The sequence below is a fragment of the Chanodichthys erythropterus genome, chromosome 19, assembly GCF_024489055.1.
Source record: "Chanodichthys erythropterus isolate Z2021 chromosome 19, ASM2448905v1, whole genome shotgun sequence".
Taxonomy (NCBI): Eukaryota; Metazoa; Chordata; class Actinopteri; order Cypriniformes; family Xenocyprididae; genus Chanodichthys; species Chanodichthys erythropterus.
Window position 1 is genome coordinate 30,800,622 of NC_090239.1, and position 25,309 is coordinate 30,825,930.

The 25,309-nt window shown below is 36.5% G+C and overlaps 1 protein-coding gene across 3 annotated transcripts; it reads left to right on the forward strand.

Annotated features, from left to right (window-relative positions):
• The first annotated feature begins 97 nt into the window (after positions 1-97).
• p4ha1a (prolyl 4-hydroxylase, alpha polypeptide I a) lies at positions 98-25,056 on the forward strand. 3 transcript variants are annotated; one of them, XM_067370333.1, is made up of 15 exons: positions 98-233; positions 7,625-7,732; positions 7,897-7,993; positions 9,668-9,819; positions 10,901-11,038; positions 11,126-11,377; positions 11,627-11,820; positions 12,791-12,967; positions 18,019-18,089; positions 21,296-21,395; positions 21,477-21,530; positions 21,901-21,966; positions 22,077-22,145; positions 23,145-23,241; positions 24,525-25,056. In XM_067370333.1, exons 2-15 carry the CDS (start codon positions 7,642-7,644, stop codon positions 24,593-24,595), a joined length of 1,629 nt encoding a protein of 542 aa, XP_067226434.1. In that variant the 5' UTR covers positions 98-233; positions 7,625-7,641; the 3' UTR covers positions 24,596-25,056. The 3 variants fall into 3 exon arrangements, with proteins under 3 accessions (XP_067226434.1, XP_067226432.1, XP_067226433.1); XM_067370331.1 differs by lacking the exon at positions 18,019-18,089 and adding an exon at positions 16,543-16,613 and having other exon boundaries at positions 24,525-25,055; XM_067370332.1 differs by lacking the exons at positions 98-233; positions 18,019-18,089 and adding exons at positions 2,169-2,803; positions 16,543-16,613 and having other exon boundaries at positions 24,525-25,055.
• Positions 25,057-25,309: the final 253 nt, after the last annotated feature.

The window sequence follows — 25,309 nt, forward strand, 5'->3', positions numbered from 1 at the left end:
GATAAAAAAGTAAGGCTACATGTGTATTTCAGGAATATGGTTTCATGTGGCTGTGGGAGGCTGTAGTTGTTATATACGAACAGCAGATGGCGCTGCAGCCCAAACATTTGTCCTCTGTAGATCTTTCCACATTTCAGCTGCGAACGAACCGCTGAAGAGTGGGAGAGGGAGAGAAGCTAACCAAACAGCAACATTTTCGATTTTGTTATATCGACTCATTCCAAGGAGGAACAGTAAGTTGACCTGCTTCTTATTCTTCACTAAACATACTCGCTTCAGTAAACATACTCTGTATCATTGACACAGGTTCAAGACACTCTAGAAATTTCGCTGCATATTTGCATTAGTTTTCCCGTTCTGTGTATTGCAATTTGTCGCTTGTAAAACCCCGGTTTCTCAAGACATTTTCCTATGTCTGTTTTTTCTAGTGGATTTGATCAGGTGATGAAAATCCCTGTTGCGTTATGATTTCAAAAATCGCTGCGATCATAATAAAATCACAACCATCACTCCTACAGTAGAGATCCTACAGCATACAATTGTAATATGAATGGGAAAGTCAAGTGTGTACATATTTACTAAAACATAGCAAAATAATATTTGGATTGATATTAATATGGCGTTATAATAATAGGTTAACCTCTGTATCTGTTCTGAAAATATGAACATGCTAAAGACAGTCAAAGATCATTTGCAGTTGTAAAAAGAGACACAAAATGGGTTTACGAAGATACTAGTTAAATATAGTGAAGTGAAAAGTTAGTATAGTAAAGTTTGGGTCATGTTCTGGGGGAGGGGAACGGACGTGGCACTCGATCCACATCAGTTACAAATATCCCGGTTACTGTAAAACATGGAAATAATAACAGTTATCCGTCTGTTATAACCTCTTATTATAATGTAAGTACTTTTGTCACTCTTGTTAACATTTTAGAAGACTATTCTATTTGCACAAGTGCACTTACATACTAGAAGGGCTCTTGTTGTAACATGGAATCATATACCATGGTATTACCATGGTACATTTTAAAGCAAAACATGGCACCTATATTAATACTTTACCACTGTACTTTTTGTTAGTGTTATGCTACTGAAAATGTATCCTAAAAATCGGACACTAAAAAGTAATTTAGTTGTCATCATATGAAGCACCAAATTTAAGATTACCTGACAAAACATTTTTACTGTGCATATGAAATCAAGTCAAGACAAAATGTTTTTATAATAATCATAATTTCCATCAGAATAATATCAACTTATTTCAACAATAGCACTATTGTATATATATATATATATATATATATATATATATATATATATACATATATATATATATAAAGATTAATTAAAATAACAGATATTTTGAAAACTGATTAAATTGTTTAAAGGTAATTTCAAAGTTTTATTAATCAAGTGTTATATTTATAAAAATGTAAATAATTAAAAGAATATTTTTGTTAGGAAAAGGCCTTACTCCAAGGGGTGTAGTCCTTCTCTGTTTCGAGTGACCACATTCAGTAAGCTTCCCTGACGTGACCCCGGGCTATTGCTTTTTTAGCAGATTCACTGCAGGATTTTAGGCAAGCCTTCTCTGCAAGTTAATACTAGTTCCTCAAATGTTTAGTCAAGTCATTTGTTCTGATTACATTCTTTTTGAATTAGGATAAAGCACAACATTTTTAACAGGCACTTGTTTTAACTAGAGGAATCTAAAATGGTTTGTGTGCTACTGGTTTCAGGTCTTATTTGTGTTTGTGTTAATTCCTTGTAGCACTTGTTTTAGCAGCTGTTTTTGCCACAACAGATGGTCAAAGTTTTTGGAAGCTGTTAGGAATTGCGTTAGTAACTTTTTTTGTTTTGCTTTGCTTTTCTGAGATATTTTAACACCAGAAAGTTAAGTGAAGTTTAGGTCAAGCGACGGTCAGCACAATTTTTTAAACGTGTCATAATAATGATTGAGGAACAGCAGTTTTGTCTGGTTTTGGTTCATAACTTTAGACTCCTAATTCAAAACTGACTTTCTTTTAAGGCCGTATTCTTGCTGACAGATAAAGATGTTCGTTTCTAGTTCTGTTTTCTCTTTCTTGGGGCTTTTTGAACAGGTAAAATGAGAATGAGAACGTGAACAAAGTGAGCTGCTCAACCCACCCTGACACCCATTGTATGTGTAACCTACTAAAACACAATGAATTGTTCTTAAATAACCTCCTGCAGTCTCTTATGGTTCAAACCATGTATTGTGAATTGAGATTATACTAATTTGGGGAATAAACTAAAACTGATATATGAACTATGTTTGCATGTACAAAACTATAGGATGGGTTAGGTTTAGGTTTTGTTCAAATGCCTTAGCAAACAAAATCATCTGTTTCAAAATTCTTAGTGCAAAATAATTAAGCATACTCTTAAATCACTTCTATAAGCAAATACTCAAAAGAGGCAGCAGTGGCTTTATCCTATTTCACATACTTGTACTACACACTAAAAGTATGCACTTCACTGCTGAAATAAAACTCTCTTTTGCATTTGCATCTAAGCATTCAGTAATCAGTTGTTCCCATGTCCGAGTTAAAAAAAGTTACTTGTCCAGAAGGGAAAAAACGATACATATAATTTATTCTGAAGCAATATCATCATCTGTGTTTTCTCAGCTTATTTAAATGAAGTTCCTAATCCTAAGTTAGGGAGGATCAAACCCATCAAATCTTTCTATCAACAGCCGGAGTATAAGCAGATGCGTACCTCTCTTCAGTCTCAGCTGTTCCAACATCCCTCCACCTCCCCAAACTCCACCTTCATCTAGGTACCTTGCCCTCTGTAATCATATCCTATGTAACGGAGGCCAGCTAATAGTCGCTGTGCGAGTAAACCGCACTCCTCTCATCTCAAGAGATGGTCTAGCGACTGACGCTAGGGGCTGCAGTCTTTATGAGGCCCGCGCAGAGCGGGGCGAGTAGGACCTGGGTAGAGGGGTTACATTGGTGCCACGACCCAGATGGGAGTGAGGTTTAGGGGGGTGAGTGTAACGGAGGCCAGCTAGTAGTCACTGCATTGATAAGCCTCAGTCCTCTGATCTCAAGAGATGCTCTAGCAACTAGGGCTGGGCGATATATCGCATGCGATTGTCATGCGCATTTCGTCAATAAAGCCGGTTCCCTGATTACCGCTAAATTGCCATCACCTGCTTTCAAATGGAGCGGCATTTAATAGACCGAACCGTAGTTCACTGACAAGCTATGCAATATCGCGTTCATATCGCAGATGAATCGCCTTCGATAATGAACGCGATATTACGTAGCTTGTCAGTGAACTACGGCTCTGTCTATTAAATACCGCTCCATTTGAAAGCAGGTGATGGCGATTTAGCGGTAATCAGGGAACCGGCTTTACTGACGAAATGCGCGTGACAATCGCATGCGATATATCGCCCAGCCCTACTAGCGACTGATGTTAGGGGTAGCCTTTAGCCTCCTTGTTAAAGCGTCCGACTCCAACTCCAGAGACCCAGGTTTGAGGACCACGCAGAGCGGGGTGAGTAAGATCTGGATGAGGGGTTACATTGGTGCCGTGACCCGGATGGGAGTGAGGTTTAGGGGGTGTGGGTGTAACAGAGGCCAGCTAGTAGTCGCTGTGCGAGTAAACCTCTAGCCTCCTTGTTAGAGCGTCCGACTCCAACGCCGGAGACCCAGGTTCGAGGCCCGTGCAGACCTGGGTGAGGGGTTACATATAGTCAGTGTGGGGGTATATCAGAGCTTGAGTTGAAGCTGCTTTATTGAGCCCCTTATTAGTGGACAGCAAGCTAAATAAGCTTAACCTATTATCTTAAAGATATATGGGTAAACATTAAATAAATCTCATTAAATAAGCATATTTGTGATATCTGCTACTACTGATTTCCAGGGCATTTATTGATGACTTTTTTTTATCTTTATTAAATGCATACATGTGATGTCTTTCATGTCAAATTCTTAAATGATATCAATAAATTAAATTGGAGTATTAAGACACTAAAGGGCTATTACCAATCTTTCCACTGCAGAGGAAACATTATATGAAAAAAAATTACCTTTTTTTTTTTTTTTTTTGCAGGGTAAACATAAAACCTTAACCACCGGCCTATCATCCAGATTCCTTTGGCATGCTATTGTCACTGCACTTGATTTGGGGTGTACTACTATCTTGCATATTATTTAGGATGGATAAGATGCATGTTAAGACATCGTGAATGCTGCAGCTTTCCAAAAAACAAAAAGACAGCCAAATTTTTAGGGGAAGGAAGAAGATTGTGCAATCTGCTTGGTTGTTCTGCCCTATTTATAAATTGAAGTTACAGGCTAACTGAATGCTGTCAAGCTGAGGGCAGTGAGCTGGCAACCCTTTACTTTTTCACAGTGCCAGCGGGGATTTGAGTGGACAATCTGTCTGGCACAGAATAGCTCATCGTGCCTCATGTTCTTGTACGCCTCACTGCTGAGGAACAACTGCTGAACTACATACAGCAGCTGTGAGAAGTTTATTAAAGGGATAGTTCACCCAAAAATGAAAGTTATTTCATCATATACTCACCCTCATGTTTTTCCAGAACATTCGTTCTTATATGGAACATAAAACAAAATATTTTGAGAAATGTCTCAGTGTTTTTTCCTCGAAACTGTGACAAGTTACATTTTTACATGCATAATGAGATTTAGACAATATTTTAACTTTACCTAAACGCAATACTTTGATCAAATTGATGCGATTGTGTCATTATCTCCCCTATTCAGTTCAGTTTGTGAGTGTTTGTTGGGTCTCGTCTATGTGTAATTGTGTTTGGATGGACCTTGATGGATTACCCTGTTGGATCATTAAAACCTGTTTATTATCTTCATCTTCTTCGTATGTTCAGTATCTCCCTCACAACCCGTGACAGAAGACCCGACCCAAAGTGAAAGTAACTGTGCATTCAAAGTGACAGGAAGTAATTCATTTTCAATGTGACCCGGTGGCGAGCAGTGGCATGGTGCATCTTGGACGGTGTGACCATCGAGGAGAGTTGAATTCAGCTTTATGGTAATGAGGACTTCTACATTCTGATTGGTTGCTGGTCACTTTGACGTTCTTGCCAGAGGGGGTCTGAATGCACAGTACAGCGTTGATGGCAGAGCAACCAGAGCAAATTTTGATGCTCTTGTCAGCAGCAGTCTGAACGCACAGTAAGCAGATTATCGCTTGTGCTCAGTTGATCATCTTCAGCCTGTATTTTGTTCAGCCCCACTCCAGACCCTGTGCCCAGCCAGAACCCTCCGGTCGGAACAAAGCAGTTTGAGCCCACCGCAGAATTCGAGCCTTTCTCCGCCACGAGCCTACGCCATCGAGGGCCCGTGTTCCCGACATTGCCACGGAGCCTGAGATGCTGAGATCACCCTCTCTGAGATCACCCTCCCAATCTGACCAGGTGCGCATTAGTGAAATCGGAGGGCAAGGAGGAGAGCCCCGTTCACCCTTCGCCACTGAGAGCATAACACTGGCAGCACCACTTTCAGCTCTTCAATCAGATGATTCTTCTTCTTCAGTCCTGTCAGTCCCATCCTGCTTCCCACTCCCTCCAACTCATCAAATCAACTTAGAGGACTTAGCCCTCATTATTGGACTGTTTCTCTCCACCATCGTCCTCAGCCCTCATCCATTCCCATTACCCACTCGTCACCATCTCCCACCAGTGCATCCACCTCTCTGTGGTGCGGATCCACCTCTGGCCAGCTGGGAGCCGTCTCCACCTAAGGAAGAGGAGCCCGTAACTCTGCCTTTGACCTCAGTGGAAATCGCTCCTCCTCAACCTGTCTCCCAGACTTCATTGCCTACACTCCTCCCACCCTTGATTGCAATGTGGACCATTGACCATTTGGCCTCGCCGGGCTTCCTCTGTCAGTTGGATTCACCTGGGTCAGACATCGCCACAACTGCACTGTGGACTTCAGCCCTCCACCTGCGAGGCCACGCCATGGAGCCTGAGATGCTAAGATCACCCTCCCATCTGACCAGGTGCGCTTTCGAGGAAACGGAGAACAAGGAGGAGAGCCCCGCTCACCCTCCGCCACTGAGAGCATGACAATGGCAGCACCACTTTCAGCTCTTCAATCAGACTCTTCAATCAGATTCTTCTTCTTCCGTCCCGTCAGTCCCACTCTGTCTCCCTCTCCCTCCACCTCATCAAATCATCATAGAGGACTTAACCCTCATCATTGGACTCCGGCCGTCGCCATATTGGCATCAGGACATAAACCACCATGGCTCCTGCCTCCGTCGATGCCACCATGGAGCACAGTTCTGGCTGTGGCCTGGGCACCTGCCATCATGCCCCTGTTCAAGGCTCCTCCCTGGCTCTCACCATCTTCAGCACCACCCTGGACCCTTCAGTTCTGTCTCCTCCCGGTCAGCCATCCTCCTCCTGATCGTCCTCCAGTATCCTCTACCAGCTTCGCCTACCCTTTGTCAGCCCTTCAGCATCCCTTCGTCATCTCCTCATCCTCCTCGACTCCTCTCTGTGTCGCGAGGACATGGCTTCCGGGCGCCTTTATAGTTTTTTCCTTTTTGTTTTTTCCTGAACTTTGTTCAGTTGTATTTATTATTGCTAATTTGCTTATTTGTTTTTATTGTATTACTGACTGTAATTGTCTTTAATATTGTTAAAAAAAAAAAAAAAAAAAAAAAAAAAAAATATATATATATATATATATATATATATATATATATATATATATATATATATATATATACATATATATATTAGTCTAGTGTATTAGTTGTTCTTAATTTTTGTTCATGGTATTCAGCTTCAACAGAATGTTTTGCAAAAAGAATAAATATGTTTATACCTTATGTTTGACTTACATTTTTTACCATATTGGAATCGAAACTGGGAATCGATAAGCAGAATCAGAACTGGAAATGGAATCACTAAAACTCAGATACCCAACCCTACACTTTACCAAACAGAGCAAAAAATTCAAACAATATGAATATGAATAATATAAATATAATACAATAAATACAAATATACTTAATACAGACACAGCTTAATAAAAGTGCCTAGAGCAACGAGACTGCACACATGCTGATCCACCTGTCCAAACAGAATGAATAAGATTGAAAAAATATATGTCATGAAAAGAAGCAGCCGCATGTTGCCATGTTATTTTAGTATTATTTATATACTATTATAGTTTTTATTAAAATTGTTATTTAGCTTTTATTTTTATATTTTCAATTTACATTTTAATTTTGGTCTAAAGGTAGACAATATCAGTTTTATTTATTTATTTTTTTCCTCTTAGTAATTTCAGTAGTTCAACTTATACGTTATTTTAGTTAGTTGCCAAGGCAACATTTCTATTTTCATTTTCTATTATTTATTTTTCATTTAATATTTTTATTTCATTTTATTTCAGCTAGATTTCAATTAACTGAATGTTTTAAATAGTTTTAGTTAACAATAATAAACCCGCCACAGTCAAATATACAGTTTAGCAGTCATTTTACAAAAATATTTGGCCACTCAATGACACGATTGACCAATCAGAATAAAGTATTCCAGAGAGCTGTGTAGCTGTTAATGATGTAAATCTCATTTTCTCTCTCTTAGGCTGTGTGTGGAACAGGATGAAGATGAGAGTTAGGAGTGTGTGCTGTATTTTACTCATCTCTCTGCTAAAGCCTTCCTCTGCTCACAATGACTTCTTCACTTCCATTGGTATGCAACCTTTTCAATTTCTCATAAATTAATCTTTGAAATGTTCCTACAGTTTCTAATAGGCAACAAATTCTTGTGTGTTCATGAACATTTACCATGCAACTGACAGGTGCTGTGGAAAACAAGTCATTCGCTTAATCACTCTGTTTAACCTCTGTTTGCAGGTCACATGACAGATCTGCTGTTCACAGAAAAAGACCTGGTGACGTCACTGAAAGACTACATCAAAGCAGAGGAAAGCAAACTGGAGCAAGTGAAACAGTGAGTAACATCTATTAACAGTATCAACAGGAGTCATACAACACATATTTGCCACTTGTTTGCTACCTGATGTCACCTGATGGAGTTTGGGTTCCTTGCCGCTGTCGCCTTTGGCTTGCTTAGTTGGGGACACTTGACATTTGATATCAGTATTATTGACATGTATTCAACAGTGCTTCTGATCTGCCTGCATTGACACTATTATTTAAGAGCTGCTGTGCAGCCAAATTATGTACCAGTTATCAATGTAAAGCTGCTTTGACACAATCTACATTGTAAAAAGCGCTATATAAATAAAGGTGACTTGACTTGATATATAATGGGCATGACAGAAATCTTCAAAGCGCTTATCTATTATCTATTAGCTTAAATCTAAACATTTTTTTCACTTTGGTCCACATGTGTGATCTTGAGTAAAAAGACAAGATGCCGTTAAGATGATCTATACTTTTAATTAAAAGATGGGATATCTTTTCCTATAGTCGCTAATCACCATATTAAGCTTTACAAAGTGGTTTATCTCCTTCTCTATTTAACGTGTCTGATTTTGTACAATTTTACATCACACTCAGTGTGGAGCAGATATTCACATTAGGCATTATATTCCATGTAATGCAGAAGATATTTATCTTGGATTGTGCTGTAGGATCTTAGAATTATGCATGACACTTTGGCACACATGCACTTTTTGTAGTTCTGTGTGTTTATGTACTCTTATCTTGCCCTTAAAGGGTTAGTTCACCCAAAAATGAAAATAATGTCATGTATTACTCACCCTCATGTCGTTCTACACCCTTAAGACCTTCTTTCATCTTCGGATGAAAGAAGAATTAAGATATTTTGATTAAATCCGATGGCTCAGTGAGGCCTCTATAGACAGCAATGCCATTGTAACTCTCAAGATCCATAAATGTACTAAAAACATATTCAAAACAGTTCATGTGAGTTCAGTGGTTCTACCTTAATATTATAAAGAGACGAGTATACTTTGTGTGACAAAAAAACAAAATTACGACTTTTCAACAATATAGTGATGGGCCAATTTCAAAACACTGCTTCGGAGCTTTACGAATCAAATCAGTGATTCGGATCTCCTATAAAATGGCTAAACTGCTGAAATCACATGACTTTGGTGCTCTGAATCACTGATCCAATTTGTAAAGCTCCGAAGCAGTGTTTTGAAATCCCATCACTATATTTTTTAAAAGTCATTATTTTGTTTTGTTTTTTGCCGCACAAAAAGTACTCTTGTCGATTTATAATATTAAGGTAGAACCACGGAACTTACATGAACTGTTTTGAATATGTTTTTAGTACATTTATGGATCTTGAGAGTTACAATGGCATTGCTGTCTATATAGGCCTATATAGATTTCATCAAAATATCTTAATTTGTGTAGAACGACATGAGGGTGAGTAATTAATGACATTATTTTCATTTATGGGTGAACTAACCCTTTGAATTAGTTATTTAATTCTTACTTAATTTAGTTCTTAGTTCTAGTTCTTTTAGTGTTTATTTAATTTATTTAATCTGTGTTTTCTAGTTCAGTCTCATAGTTTGGTGTTGTTTTTATGCACAGGAATGTTGTTTCATTTCACTGTGTACAAGCTGTTTATTAATGAACTGAAAATAAAACCACTCTGACACTGTGTGTGTGTGTGTTTCGTCAGGTGGGCTGAGAAGCTTGATGCTTTAACAGCCACAGCCACACAGGACCCAGAGGGGTTTTTGGGTCACCCTGTCAATGCCTTTAAACTCATGAAGAGACTAAACACAGAGTGGGGTGAAGTGGAAGACCTAGTGCTCAAGGACATGTCTGATGGTTAGTATCACTGTAATTCAACGCATTATAGTTTTTTACAATCACTAGGACCTATTTCTTAATACTTAAGTCACTTTTTCAAAACTCTTTACAGAGTTATCAGCCCGGTTTCACAGACAAGGCTTAAGTCTAGTCCCAGACTAAAATGCATGTTTGAGCTGCTTTAACTGTAAGCATCTTGCACTGACATATCTTAAAATATGTCAGTGCCATTGTTTTGTCTCAAGATGCACACCAGTAATGTTATTTTTTTTTTCTAAGGCACGTTTATAAAAGCTACCTAAATGTCCTAATTTAACTAGGCTTAATCTTGGCTTATTCTAAGCCTTGTCTGTGAAACCTGGCCTACGTCAGCTAAACTGTGTGGATCGTTTATCATTGCTTTGGCACAACATTTTTGTTCGACAACTTTTAAATTACATGTATTCTTTTCTCAATCAGACACAACTACTGACAAAACTCTTACCTAGAGGCCAGTTTGCATGTTTATACACTCTTTACAAAATGTTAAAATTAAGTTTAAAACCTAACATAGTACAAAACTGAATAAAACAGCAATTTTCTACATTTCTTCAATAATTCCATGTAGAAATATAGTCCAAGTTTATAATCCAAATCTAAAAAAATACTGTCAAATCTATTAGATGTAGCTGAACACTTACACAGGTGTTAGTATTTCAGTTTCATTACCATCTATACAAAAGGGAAAATTCAGGAATATTTTATACTTTAATGTAAACCATACAAAATAGACTATGTAAAATACACTACAGTGAATTCTAAACACTAGAAAGTGTCATTCTTGTTTTGTAAAGAAAATTTTAAAAAGAAAACAATGTATAATGCAACCTGTTGTCAGAGTGTGTTTGCTGTGTTATGAAAGAATTACTTGATTTGAGACAAGTATAAAGTGTTTTGGTAGTTTTAATACATTTTGAAATTATTGCTGTGCCAAGCTAAAAGTTAGGGGAACTAGGAAAAAAGTGACCTAAGTATTGAGAAATGTGTTCTAAAAAAAAACCAGATGTTCTTCTTATAGATATTTGTTTTCTTACGGAAAGATAACTACATTTTCTTCTAGGCTTTATCTCAAACCTGACCATTCAACGTCAGTATTTCCCTAATGACGAAGACCAGAACGGTGCAGCCAAAGCTCTCCTCCGACTGCAGGACACATATAAACTGGATACACAGACCATCTCTTCTGGAAACCTGCCTGGTGAGTGTGACCTACATGATAGATCAGACTAAATATTTAGAGTAGATGTTTTCCAAACATGACATCTCATTGCATGTTTTCTTGCAGGTGTTACAACAGGCTTGCCATTTAAAAGCACCCTGACAGTAGAGGACTGTTTTGAGCTGGGAAAAATCGCCTACTCTGATGCAGACTACTACCACACGGAGCTATGGATGGCCCAGGCACTCAAGCAACTGGATGAAGGAGAAGAATCCAGTGTTGACATTGTGACTGTGCTGGACTACCTCAGCTACTCAGTCTACCAGCAGGGGGAGCTGGAGAGAGCTCTGGAACACACCAAGAGACTGCTCTCTGTGGGTGAGTCTGTTCTGCTAGACTATGGCTATGTCCACATTCATCCAGATATATTCGAAAATGGCATTTATACAGTATATAGCAAGAAATAGTCAGAATTGCGAGATAAAAACTGGCAACTGTGAGAGAAAAAAAGAGAAAAGGCTAAACATCTTGCGATTCTGACTTTATTTCATGTTATTTCTGAGCCATTTGAGACATTCAGCAGCTCTCCAAACTATTACAATTTGTTTATTTATCTCTGCTGTCTAGATCCTGAGCACCAGCGAGCACTTGGGAACCTGAAATATTTTGAATACCAGCTAGCCAAACAGAAGAAGGCTGAGGAGGAGCAGGGCTCCAAGGAAGAGAGTAAGAAAAAGCAAGAAGAGACAGTTGGGAAGAAGGGATATCTCCCTGAGAAGAGGAAATATGAGCAGCTATGTAGAGGAGAAGGACTCAGAATGGTGACTATTAGAATACTGTAATTGCTACATTAATATAAATATTCACTGGAATGTCACATTGAGCATTAAATGCTGATGCATTAGCTGATGTTAATATATCACACTCACTTTATGTTAAGTGTCTTTAACTACTATGTTATAACTTTTAAATAATTAATTTAATTGCATTTATTTAAAAAACAGGGTAACACTTTTTTTTAAGGTGACGCATTACATGTTACTACATGTACTTACTATGTAATAACAGTAAATTATGCATTTAGTAACCCTAAACCAAACCTTAACCCTAACCATAACTCTATAGTAAGTACATGTAATTAATTAATATTACTCAGTACTTATTTGAATAGGTACAATGTAACTATGTCACCTTAAAATAAAGTGTAACCAAAAACAACTTTAATTACTTAATTACGTCTATAATTACACTGTTGACCCTTCCATTACCCCATGACCCATCCTTAAACCTGTATACCACGTCAATAGCAGTATGTATATTGTACATAACCAGTCAATTTTTCAATTTTTATTGAAAAACACTTAATATAAAGTGGAACCAGTTTCAGTTGTTTTTACTGTGTTGATGTAACCTGATATGTTTATTTATAGTGGTTCTGTATTTGAGGTAAGTAATTATTAAAGACAGGACTTTTAATTATTTATGCACACCCATGGTGGTAATGCGGCCATGACACATAGCTGTATTTTTGTCGTTCAGTTTACCGCAGATGAATGCATATTGCATACAAAACTTAGTAAAATCGCCCACATGCTCCAATCAGATTGACTGACTGCTGTGTAGCTTTTGGAAGTCAGTGAATGGCTTTTTCTGTGGCAGTGCCTACCTGGTTCAGCACATTGAAACTTACTACTCATGCTGTGAAAGAACATGAAACACTAACCAATTTATTTTTCATGCACAAGATATAAATTTAAGGTACATAATATATATAAAATCTCATCCTTACAGACCCCTCGCAGACAGAGCCGTTTGTTCTGCCGTTACTTCAACAATAACAGACATCCATTGTACATGCTCGGCCCGGTGAAACAGGAGGACGAATGGGACCGTCCACGTATCATTCGTTACCATGACATTATAACGGAAAAAGAAATGGAGAAGGTCAAGGAACTGGCTAAACCGAGGGTGAGTTCAACTTTTATACACATTAAAACGTTTATAAATATGTACACTATTAATGGCCAAAACATTCCTAGTCCAGTAATATCTGTGATGGTCACTTCACCCAGAAATTAAAATTCTGTCATAATTTATTCACCCTCATGTTGACTTTTGTTCATCTTAGAGATGAAGATATTTTTAATTCTTCTCTGATAATTTTTGTCCATCCATTGAAAGTCCACTCAACCCAGACTTTCATGTATCAAAAAGTTCATAAAGACATTGTAAAAGATTTATATGAATTGAGATATTAAATAAAAGTCTTCTGAAGACACACAATCACTTTATATGATGAAAAGATTTAATTTAGGCTTTACTTTACATATTAAACTTGATCAACACACATACATAGAGCACATCAAATATGGTAATTGAAAGCTCAAACAAGCTTGCTTAATGTGAGAAAACCAATGAGGTTTGTTCTCACACCATAGCAAGTATGATTGAACTTTTGTTTACCTTTTGTAACTAAATGTTCATCAAGAATATGATTGTGGTGTTCAGGTGTCCACATCCTTTTGGCCATGAAGTGTTAATATAGTGCACTGCACTTTCTGGAAAAAAACATCACACCGGGTCAAAATTGCATTGTTGAGAGAAATAAAAACCCCTGATAAGTCGCATCGGTGTGTAAGTTCAAGAATATGTGTGTGTGTGTGTGTGTGTTTATATATTGGTAACTCTTACTGTAAGGTTTCACTTGTTAACAATAGTTAACTACATTATTTAATTTAAAGGTGCCCTAGATTCAAAAATTTAATTTACCTCAGCATAGTTGAATAACAAGAGTTCAGTACATGGAAATAACATACAGTGAGTCTCAAACACCATTTTTTCTTCCTTCTTATATAAATCTCATTTGTTTAAAAGACCTAAGAAGAACAGGCAAATCTCAACATAATACCGACTGTTACGTAACAGTCGGGGTGTACGCCCCCAATATTTGCATATGCCAGCCCATGTTCAAGGCATTAGACAAAGGCAGCCAGTATTAACGTCTGGAGCTGCACAGCCGAATCATCAGACTAGGTAAGCAAGCAAGAACAACAGCGAAAAATGGCAGATGGAGCAATAATAACTGACATGATTCATGATATCATGATATTTTTAGTGATGTTTGTAAATTGTCTTTCTAAATGTTTCGTTAGCATGTTGCTAATGTACTGTTAAATGTGGTTAAAGTTACCATCGTTTCTTACTGTATTCACGGAGACAAGACTGTCGTTATTTTCATTTTTTAAACACTTGCATTTATAATGATGCCCCAAAATAGGCAGTTAAAAAAATTAATAAAAAAAAAACTATAGGGTATTTTGAGCTGAAACTTCACAGACACATTCAGGGGACACCTTAGAATTATATTACATCTTTTAAAAACATGTTCTTTGGCACCTTTAAACTAACAATAAACAATACTTGTACAGAATTTATTCAACATTGTTAATGCTTCAACTTAAAGGGGTCATGAACTGAGAAATTAAATTTTCCTTGATCTTGTGACATGTAAGAGTTCATTGTACTATAAAAACTTCCTGTAAGTTCTGTAAGTTAACTCAAAACTTCCTTATTAGTCTTTTATTGAAACCAAGCTCAGAAAATGACTCGTTTCGGATTTTGTCACATTATAATGTATTAGTGCACGAATGACCGCCTCTGTAGAAGAAAATCAAAGCCTACTTCTACAGCATGGCATCTTTGGCAAAATGGTCAGCTTCACATTGTTTCTCTTAGTAGCATGGAAATAATCTGTTATTTAATTTGTGTTTAAACTGATTATTTTATACAGAAAATGATAAAAAAAAACACCCTTTATAATCGCTTATCAGCGACTGAGTTCTGGACTCTGGCTAAAAACTCCCATTATAATCACAGTGACACTGTCTAAACTGCATCTCTTATTTACATTGTGTTTACACTGTTAGTTATGATGAAAGCATTTGTGAGAGTGCAGAAATCAAGTTGCAATAGCGAGATCACTGCATTCATGCGCTCAGTATTTGTCTGTCATCGGCTATAATGCTCATCACTGCAACCTTTCATACAAAGGGAGTATAATCAACTATTTTTATTACTAGTTAATCTCAACAGCTGTAATAGTAAGAAATGTAGTAAAATTTTTCGAGAGAATTCCACATGTAATACTTATTTCATATGCAAAGATGTTATGGGCATTTTCATTGAAGTCTCACAGCAGACACACCGCTTCTAACAGAGTGTTCAAATTAGAGGGCTAATATCACAGTAGAAAATGACCTTTAATTCTAAATCATACTAACATTATAAGTTCACCTCAGGAAACATTGTAAAATAATAAAAAATGCAGTTCATGATCCCTTTAATAATAATTTTTTTTTTAAGATCAAAAGTTCAAAAGTTATCTATTAACAAAGGAGTCCTTATTGTAAACTGTTACCAATATATATTTGAAATAGTATTTACCATTCCATTACATTATACATGCATCCCTGAAATTATTTAATGGGATAGTTCACCCAAAATGAAAATTCTGTCATCAGTTACTCACCTTCATGTCGTTCCAAACCCGTATGAGTTTCTTTTTTCTGTTGAACACAAAATAATATATTTTGAAGAATGTTGGTAACCAAATAGTTGACAGTAGCCAGTGACTTCCGTAGAAAGAAAAAAATAGCCTGTGGATAGTCAGTGGATACCGTCAACTGACTGGTTGCCAGCATTCTTCAAAATATATTATTTTGTGTTCAACGGAAAAAAGAAACTCATATGGATTTGGAACAACATGAGTGTGAGTAAATGGTGATAGAATTTACATTTTTGGGTGAACTATCGCTTTAAAGGTGCACAAGTATTTTTTTTACACTGTAACACTCTTTCATCTATAAAGAAATGAATAATACTTTTGACAAGTATGTTTAAAATGATGTCTGCTCAAATGTGATGAAAACTCCAATCATATCGGTGGTCAAGAGTTAGGGTTAGGGTTTTTTCTACACAATGGTGATTGACCTTTAATGGCAGCTATAATGAGGTCACATGACAGCCCAATGCAACTTGTTTTATCTTGGTAACCTTCCTGTTATCTGACACATTCAGTAAAAATGACAAATATGCCTATGGATAAAGTATTTCTGAAATTACACTGGGAAGAGAAAACCTTTGCTTTTATGTGATGCTTCATCCACGTTAGTAAGTTCCAATATAAAGTGAAAGACGATAAACGATCAAATTTACTTACCTCACCTATAAATTCATCAGGTCTGTAGGGTACATAAACACACTTGTTGAAGCATTTTCACTTCTTTGGTATTAGTTTTTTGAAGAACATAATTTTGTATTAAAATTAGTATATAAAGCCACCAATATTTGGAGTATTTCTATTATGATAACACTCCTCAGAGTGTCGTGACCTTGGACCTGCCATTATTCAGGGCCCATTTAAGTCCAGAGTGTAATCAAGGGCTCATATAGAGTAAGAAGGCTGGTGCCCATGTTCATGTGGTCAGTCATTAAGACTACAGCTGCTGTGTAACTTGTGTACTCTTGGCCGGTTGGCTCAACAGCTGCGCCGAGCCACTATCTCCAACCCCATTACTGGTGTCCTAGAGACGGCCCACTATCGCATCAGTAAAAGGTAAGGCTTCTGTTAGCCCGTAGAACTGCCAACACACCAGTTCCCCCTACTGCATGCTGGAAAAGCAACTTTAACAAGAGCCAAGACAAAGGGATATGTTATATATTGTGCTTATTATGGGTGGGTGGACCAAAGACCAAAGTCATCCATATATATATATATATATATATATATATATATATATGTACATACATACAGTACATAGAAATTAGTAAAACAACATAAGCAAGTTAAAAGTTTGGAATAATTAAGATGTTTTTGAAAAAAGTCTCTTATGCTCACTAAGGCTGCATTTATTTGAGCAAAACTACAAACACTATTGTGAAATATTATACAAATTTAAAAGAGCTGTTTTCTATTTGATTATATTTTAAAATATTATTTATTCCGTGTGATGCCAAAGCTGAACTTTCATCAGTCATTACTTTAGTCTGCAGTGTCACATGATTTGGTGCGTCCTGATTGCCTAATTTTAACCCCACCCCTAATTCTAACCCCTAGCCCACACCTAAACCTACCAATACTAGGTGGGTAATAATCTGGCAGGGGGTCAAATTTCAACACAACACTGGCACTGCAAGCTGCAGATACAAAACCTGTGAACAAAGCAGCAAAGTGCTTACCATTTTAAATGGTATTTTAGCACCATTTTAGCAGCCAATCAGAGTTCTCTCTCTTGCCCAACGACCCAGTGGCGATTCTACATGCTGAATCCGCCCCCCCAAAAAACAGACGCTGTCCGACTAGACAACGGTGCAGAACACACCGGGTAAACTTAGTCGGCCGACGCTTAAAAACGGTTCGATATAACACCAACGGCCGATCGTCGGCTTTGTCAACATTGAACCAATAATAATTGAGCAGCAAATTGGCACATCAGAATGATTTCTTAAGGATCATGTGACACTGAAGACTACTGAAAATTCAGCTTTACCATCACAGGAATAAATTACATTTTAAAATATATTCAAATGAAAAAAAGTTTTGTTAGATTGAAATAATAATTCACAATTTTACCGTATTTTTGATCAAATAAATGCAGCCTTAGTGAGCATAGTGCTTTCACAATATATAAATGGACATAATTCTGTTGCACAGTGCATACCATCATTCCAGCCACCAGCCCTACAAGTTTGCTTTTATATCATGCATAATAAATTGATATCCCTGTTTGTTTTTCTGTTCTTGGGAAAGTTACTCTTCCACTGCTTCTTTACACACAAGAGTTACACAATCAGTGAACAACATACTGACTCGACTCGGGCAGAAACTACACACCATGTTACATATAAAACACCCATGCAGTCCAAGTCCGCAGTTGGTGTAGTTCAGTATAAGCCGTGTCAACAGCACCTTTCACCTTTCTCTTCTATTTCCTCTCTTTTTCTCTGTGCTGGCTCTATAGCTCAGGCGTGCCACCGTGCATGACCCGCAAACTGGCAAACTCACCACCGCCCAGTACAGAGTCTCCAAGAGGTAAGGGGTCAAAGATAAAGTGCAGAGTTCACATCTGTCTGCTCCCCCTTTCTCTCTTTACCTAGAATCCTCTTTGTGGACCTCAGTCCATAAAACAGTATCATCTCATCTGTTGAACACCATGTAGTTAATCTCGATGAGTAAGTGTGACCTGCAGAGACAGACATATTTATCTTGATACACAGAATATTTTGGTGTGTGCACAAAAAGCACAAATAACAATGGTTAGGATCTAAAGGGATCATTCACCAAAAATACATTTTCTGTCATCATTTACTTATTGTTTTAGCTCCAAACCTGTTTGACTTTATGTGGAACACAAAAGAAGATTTGTTGACAAAGTTTTTCCATGCAGTGAAAGTCAAAATTAGATGTTGACTTTCCCACAGATTTTGAGTGAGTAAATGAGTGAGTGAGTTTAATTTTCTTGGGAACTATAGAAATTACACACTTCAGTGTGGTAACTTGTTTCCGCCATGGAATAAAAAATAAAAAAAGGTAATTGGCACTTTTACCTCACAAATCTAAGAAAAATATTCAGAATTGCAAGTTATAAACAAATTTTTCTCTCAATTGCGAGTTTATGTCTCACAATTCTAACTTTATTTCTCAAAATTGCAAGTTTATAACTTTCAATTCTGACTCACAATTGTGAGTTATAAAGTCTAAATTGTGAGATAATTTTTTTAAAATTTTTTGACAGAAACAAGTTTCCATACTTCAGGGATCATCACATATCTATATTAATTTAATGTGTTATATTTTATATTTTATTCAACACGCTGTTGTATTAATTGAGAAATCACATGACAGTTACATATCTGATGAAAAGAGACTACGGACTGCATGGGTGCCTCTCATTAGAGAGAATTCTACTTGACAGGTTACTATTTAAAGTCATGCTGCCTTTGTAAATAATTTAAAGTTTTTGAGTAACCCTAGCTATTGCTCACATACTTACTCACACATACAAAACATCAGCTAAACACTGATCCCTGACAGCAACATAGAGTCGGCCCAGATCCAGCCCATATCCGGTCCACATGTAATCCACATGTACCAGATGTGGGCCGGATCTGGGCCGCATTATGTTGCTGTCTGGAACACAACATTTCTGTCAATAACTCACAGATTGATTCACAAGTTCATGTATATATCATATATTTTATAAACCTAATTTGAATGATGGGCACTTTTGACATGCTTGGTGGCAGAATTTTGGAAGCTTATTTCTGCCAAAACATTTATTGTGTCATTTTATCTCACAATTCTGACTTTTTTTCCCACAATTGCTAGTATAAATCTCACAATTCTGACTTTATAACATGCAATTGCACAGTGCCCTCAACAAATATGGGCACCCTTAGTAAATATGAGCAAAGGTGGCTGTGAAAATAAATCTGCATTGTTTATCTTTTTTGATCTTTCATTCAAAAAATTCACTTTCATTGAAGGAAACTAATTGAAAATGGTGGGGGTGGGGGGTGGGGGGGAAGCTCATTATGAAATAAATGTTTTTCTCCAATACATGTTTGCCACAATTATTGGCATCCCTAAAAAATTCTTATGAGTAAAATATCCCTGAAGTATATTCCCATTCCCATTTTTTAGCACACCAGGGTGACTAGGAGCATGAACTTCCTGTTCCACAGGAGTACAAATATGTGTAAACACAAAGGCCAAGTTCCCTTAATCATTCATCACAATGAGTAAAAACAAAGAATATAGTTCTGATGTGCAGCAAAAGATCGTTGATCTTCACAAAATAGAAAATGGGTATAAGAAAAAAGCTAACGCATTGAAAATCCCCATTTCCACCATCAGGGAAATAATTAAGAAAGTTTCAATCAACTAAAGATGTTACAAATCTGCCTGGAAGAGGATGTGTGTCTAAATCATCCTAATGTGTGGTGAGGAGGAAAGTTTGAGTGGCCAAAGACTCTCCAAGGATCACAGTGGGAGAATTGCAGAAATTAGTTGAGTCTTGAGTCTCAGAAAGCCTAAAAAAAATTACCAAACAGCACCTACATCCCCAGTTGTTCGGGAGGGTTTCAAGAAAAATTCTTCATTGCACATCCAAAAACAAACTCCAGCATATTCAGTTGTCAGACAAGACTGGAACTTCAAATGGGACTGGCTTCTGTGCTAAGATGAAACTAAAAAAATAGCTTTTTGGCAGCAAACCCACCAGATGGGTTTGGTGCACACATGGATAAAAAGTACCCCATGCCCACGGTTAAATATACTGCTGGATCTTTAATGCTGTGAGCCTATTTTTCTGCTGGAGGTCCTGGACATCTTGTTCAGATACTTGGCATCATGGATTCTATCAAATACTAACAGATAAAAAAATCAAAACCTGATCACTTCTGCTAGAAATCCAATAATGGGCAGTGGTTGGATCATCCATCAGGACAATGATCCAAAACAAACATCAAAACCAACACAAAAATGTGTCACTGAGCACGAAATGAAGCTTCTGCCATGGTCATCCCAGTTCCCTGACCTGAAATCTAAAGAAAATTAGTGGAGTGAACTGAAGAAAAGATCTGGAGAGATTCTGTATGGAGGAATGGTCTCTGATCTCTTGTCAGGTGTTTTCCAAACTCATCAGGCATTATAGAAGAAGACTCAGAGCTGTTATCTTGGGAAAAGGACATTGCAATAATTGGGTGCCAATAATTGTGGCAACATGAACTAGAGAAAAACTTTTATTTCATAATGAGCTTTTCCACCCATTTTCAAAAAAAGGATCAAAAAGATAAACAATGCAGATTTATTTTCACAGCCTATTTACTAAGGGTGCCAATATTTGTGGAGGACACTGTATATCTCAGAATTCTAAGAAAAAAAGTCAGATTTGTGAGATAAAGTTTCGCAAGTACTTTTTAATTTTTTTTATTCCATGGCGGAAACAAGCATCCATAAATTTTGCACGGGCAAACGCTACTCTAATTCAATTTTCACTCAAATGTCTTTTTTTTTACCTACATTCTGCATACTAACAATACTTACAGTTCAATCACATACTAAAAACTGCGTTAATTAATTGCTGAACACTAATCCTGCAGGTTTACACTGGACAATTCATGTTATATTTGTTTGTTTTTATGTAAAAACAGAAAGAAAAAAAAATGTTATACTGTTGCAAATAGTTCTCAGTAGGAATACCAAGCCAATATGTTATTAAGTGTCTTTTCTCTCAGCGCATGGTTGGCGGCCTATGAGCATCCGGTTGTGGATCGCATAAATCAGCGCATAGAAGACATCACAGGCCTTGATGTCAAAACAGCTGAAGAACTACAGGTCGTGTTCATGAGGCCTTTAATGCATAAGACTAAGAATAGTTCTATTTCTTTCAATTTATAATATACTCTCTCTTTATAGGTGGCGAATTATGGTGTTGGAGGACAATACGAGCCCCACTTTGACTTTGGACGGGTAAATACAAAGCTCTTTATTCGTTACCCTGTTACATTATGGCACAGACAAGGCTTAAAGGAATAGTTCACCCAAAAATGAAAATTAGTCCATTCATTCCCAGACTGAAATGCATGTTTGAGCTGTTTTAACTGAATGACACTTTCTTTCTTAAAATGTGTCAGTGCCACTGTTTTGCCTCAAGATGCACATCAGTAATGTTATTTTTTTCAGGCACATTTATAAAAGCTACATAAATGTCCTATTTGAATTAAGGCCTAAGCCTGGCTTAATCTAAGCCTTGTCTGTGAAACCAGGCCTATGTATTGAATATAGCAAAGCATTCGAATCATACGCAATATGTACCATTTTAATATGCTTTTTCCACCAGAAAGATGAACCAGATGCTTTTAAAGAGCTGGGCACAGGGAATCGAATAGCAACCTGGCTTTTCTACGTGAGTAGGATTTGATTGATTATTGCTGTAGTGACTGTCCTGTCAGGGTCGGTTCTGCCACTGCCATCACTTGGTATAAAGTTCCCTGTGAAACAACCACTTTGTTGCAGATGAGTGATGTAGCAGCAGGGGGCGCCACTGTCTTTCCAGAAGTTGGAGCTGCAGTACAGCCAATGAAGGTGCTGTTTTTTTGTGTATAGACATTCAATGCCGAAATGATTTATATATTAGCTGCCCTTTTGAAAAGTACAAGTTAGCATACTTTTATAATGAGTACTTATTAAAATGAGTACTTATTACAAAAATAATACACTTTAAAAGAATATACTTAGGTGAGAACTGTATGGGTGCCTAATTAAATGCAATTTACAATTATAGCTTCAATTTAAATTAAATACAACCTAATAAGAGATATTTTAGACCCACTTATTGGACTTAAGTACATCTTTATTTATAATATGTTACTTCTATTGACTTTGAAATATGGTTGAAGTGCTGTACTGTTGAATGTACTAGCATTTATGGTAAACTTACTTTAATGTCATTTCTATTCAAATTTTTATGTCATTATTTAAATATATTTATAATTTAATGTGATAAAGTCAGTTTAAATGTAATATCAAAATACACACTACAGTTAAATTATAAAATTATAATCAAGTACCTGACATGCTTTACTGTCAGCACAAAATAAGTGTACATTTTTAAAGCACAACAAAAGATTATTAAATATAATGATTTAAAATGTACACTAAAGTCAAACTTTTAATTTGACTATTGCAAAGTGCAATTTTTAAGTTTACTTAAGTGTGTTTAGTAACAGTCATTAAAGTGTACTCACAGTGTAAGTACACACAGGTGGCCTTTTATGTCATTGATGGATGACCAAGTATTGAGTCTATTTTAGATAATTTGATGTGTATTAAATGCTTTACAATTCATTTATATTAGTATGCAACATTACTCTGTAATCATAGGTGACTAAACTGTACAGTTTGACATATTACTGCTGTTCCACAGTATATAGTGTCGTACCACCCAGCCATAGAAACAGGTTCAGAAAAGATGTCATAGGTGTTGCTTTAATTTTTTAAATAGCCAGTATAATAGGTTGCATCTTGACACAACTGGCTTTTCTGTAAAGAATTATCACTTAACATTTTTGTGTCTTTGTCTAGGGTACAGCTGTATTCTGGTATAATCTCTTTCCAAGCGGAGAAGGAGATTACAGCACGAGACATGCAGCTTGCCCGGTACTTGTGGGAAACAAGTGGGGTGAGTCTCTGACACATTATCAGGATGTTTTCTTCATGCTCTAAATGCATCATACTTGTTTTAGGAATCTGGATAATTCTATTAAAAAGGACGCCTTTGTGCCGACACCAGTTTTTACTATGTGTTATAGACATTTTCTAAACACATCAGCAAAATCCTGTAACTTTATTTGAATTTAAAATGTTTTTACATTTCTTTCTTCATGAGGATTGCATGTTTCTTGCAGTATTAGCAAACAAGCAGATTTTATTTGACAATCCATCATTTAAAAATCTTATAGCTATGTGTCAACCCTGTTGCCATCATAATTATCGCTAATTAAAATATTTATTATTCTATAAATAAAAAAAACTCAAAATGACTTCATCATCCTTTCAGAAAGTGAAGACATAAACTTTTGCTCTTTTTAATAAGTTTTTCTTTTATTGTTTTAGGTTTGTAATTTGTTACCGTCAGCATTAAATTCTCTTTCTTATAATTTATGCACTTGAGCAACTAGTTAAAAATGGCAAATTAAACGTTCAACCCTTTTACTTTTCTTTCTTCATACGTATTACCTGCTGTATTAGCAAAGAATTACATTTTAGTTGACATAATCCATAATTTAAAAGTCTTGAAGTCGGTTCTGTCAACCCTGTTACCATCATAATTATCCATTGTTAAAATAATGTATCATTCCATAAATAATAATAAAAAAAAAACACTTAGTGACATTGTCATTCTTTCAGCAAGTAAACACAAATAAAAGTAATTTTTTTAATAACTTTATTATGTCATATAATGTATTATTGTGGTAAATTGTCAACTGTGTTACCATCAACATTAAATTGTCTATCAAATAATTTATGCACTTAAGCAAATATTTAGTAATGTCAGATTAAATTATCAATTCTTTACTTTTATTTTTATTTTACTAGTATTTCTTGCTGTTTTACAATTTAAGCACATTTTAGTTGACATAATCCATCATTTAAAAGTCCTGAAGTCTTGTTGTGTCAAACCTGTTACCATCATAAATTCATGAATTCAGTTTCTAATTCACCTGAGCAAACAGTTAGTAATGTCAAATTAAACTATCAACCCTAATTTCTAAAGCTTCCTAAACTTATAAACTCTCAACCCTGTTACTTTTCTGAAGGCATGGTTGTAAATATATCGACAATCAACATATATCAACATTTTTATAGCTTGAGATGGCACAATGAATTTCTTACAGAAAATTAAAAGAACAATCCATCTAATGTCTATTTCATTCTTTCTATCTCTCATTGCCTATCCGTTAGTGTCAAATAAATGGATTCACGAGAGAGGTCAGGAATTCAGGAGACCATGCGCCCTGCAAGAGACAGATTGATCAAAGCCTTCAACCATCTTCCTCATGCACTCCTCTTTCTCCTCCTCTTCCTCTGAACAGACTGAAAACACAGCATCCTCGCTGCTGTTCATGTCCACTGTGTCCACAGCAGCCTACATGTGACCCATCACATTTATTTTAAATCGAAGAGTGTGTGTGTGTGTGTGTGTGTGTGTGTGTGTGTGTGAGCCAGCCTTTGGGTTACATTACCTCTGTTAGTGCCTTTGTCATTGCACACTAGGGCTTCAAAGGAAGCAGCTATTCCTGACAACACTCCATTACAACAGGCCTTTAGCTATTGAGCTGTACAATAGCATCAAATCAGAGCACTGCAGTGACGACATATCTCTAACACTTATTCTGACTGACAGCCAGATCAAAGTGACAAATAATAGAAAATGTACAGAATGCATGTTATCAGCATTCATAGAATGATCGGGAATAGTCTAATAAAAAAGATTTTTCCAAAGTGAGTCTCTTTGCTTCATTTGCCCTGCTCAGCCCCTTTTCTTTATAAAACTGCAGAATAGCACTTTATCCATATCTCCTGTTCATATAAATATAAATAATACTATTTAATAGTAAAATGTGTTATTAATAATTATTACAAAATTAAATGCAATTATTGATATGAGTGCTGTGGCATTGCTTCACACCATGTCTTTGGAAATTGTCACAAAATTTTAATTTTAATAGATTCCTTTTAGCTGAATA

Excerpts from the sequence above, each read along its gene's own strand:
- p4ha1a (XM_067370333.1), top strand. The coding sequence starts at position 7,642 with ATGAAGATGAGAGTTAGGAGTGTGTGCTGTATTTTACTCATCTCTCTG. Across the intron at positions 18,090-21,295 it reads CAGTACAGAGTCTCCAAGAG|CGCATGGTTGGCGGCCTATG; the intron begins GTAAGGGGTCAA and ends CTTTTCTCTCAG. Across the intron at positions 22,146-23,144 it reads CTGCAGTACAGCCAATGAAG|GGTACAGCTGTATTCTGGTA; the intron begins GTGCTGTTTTTT and ends GTCTTTGTCTAG.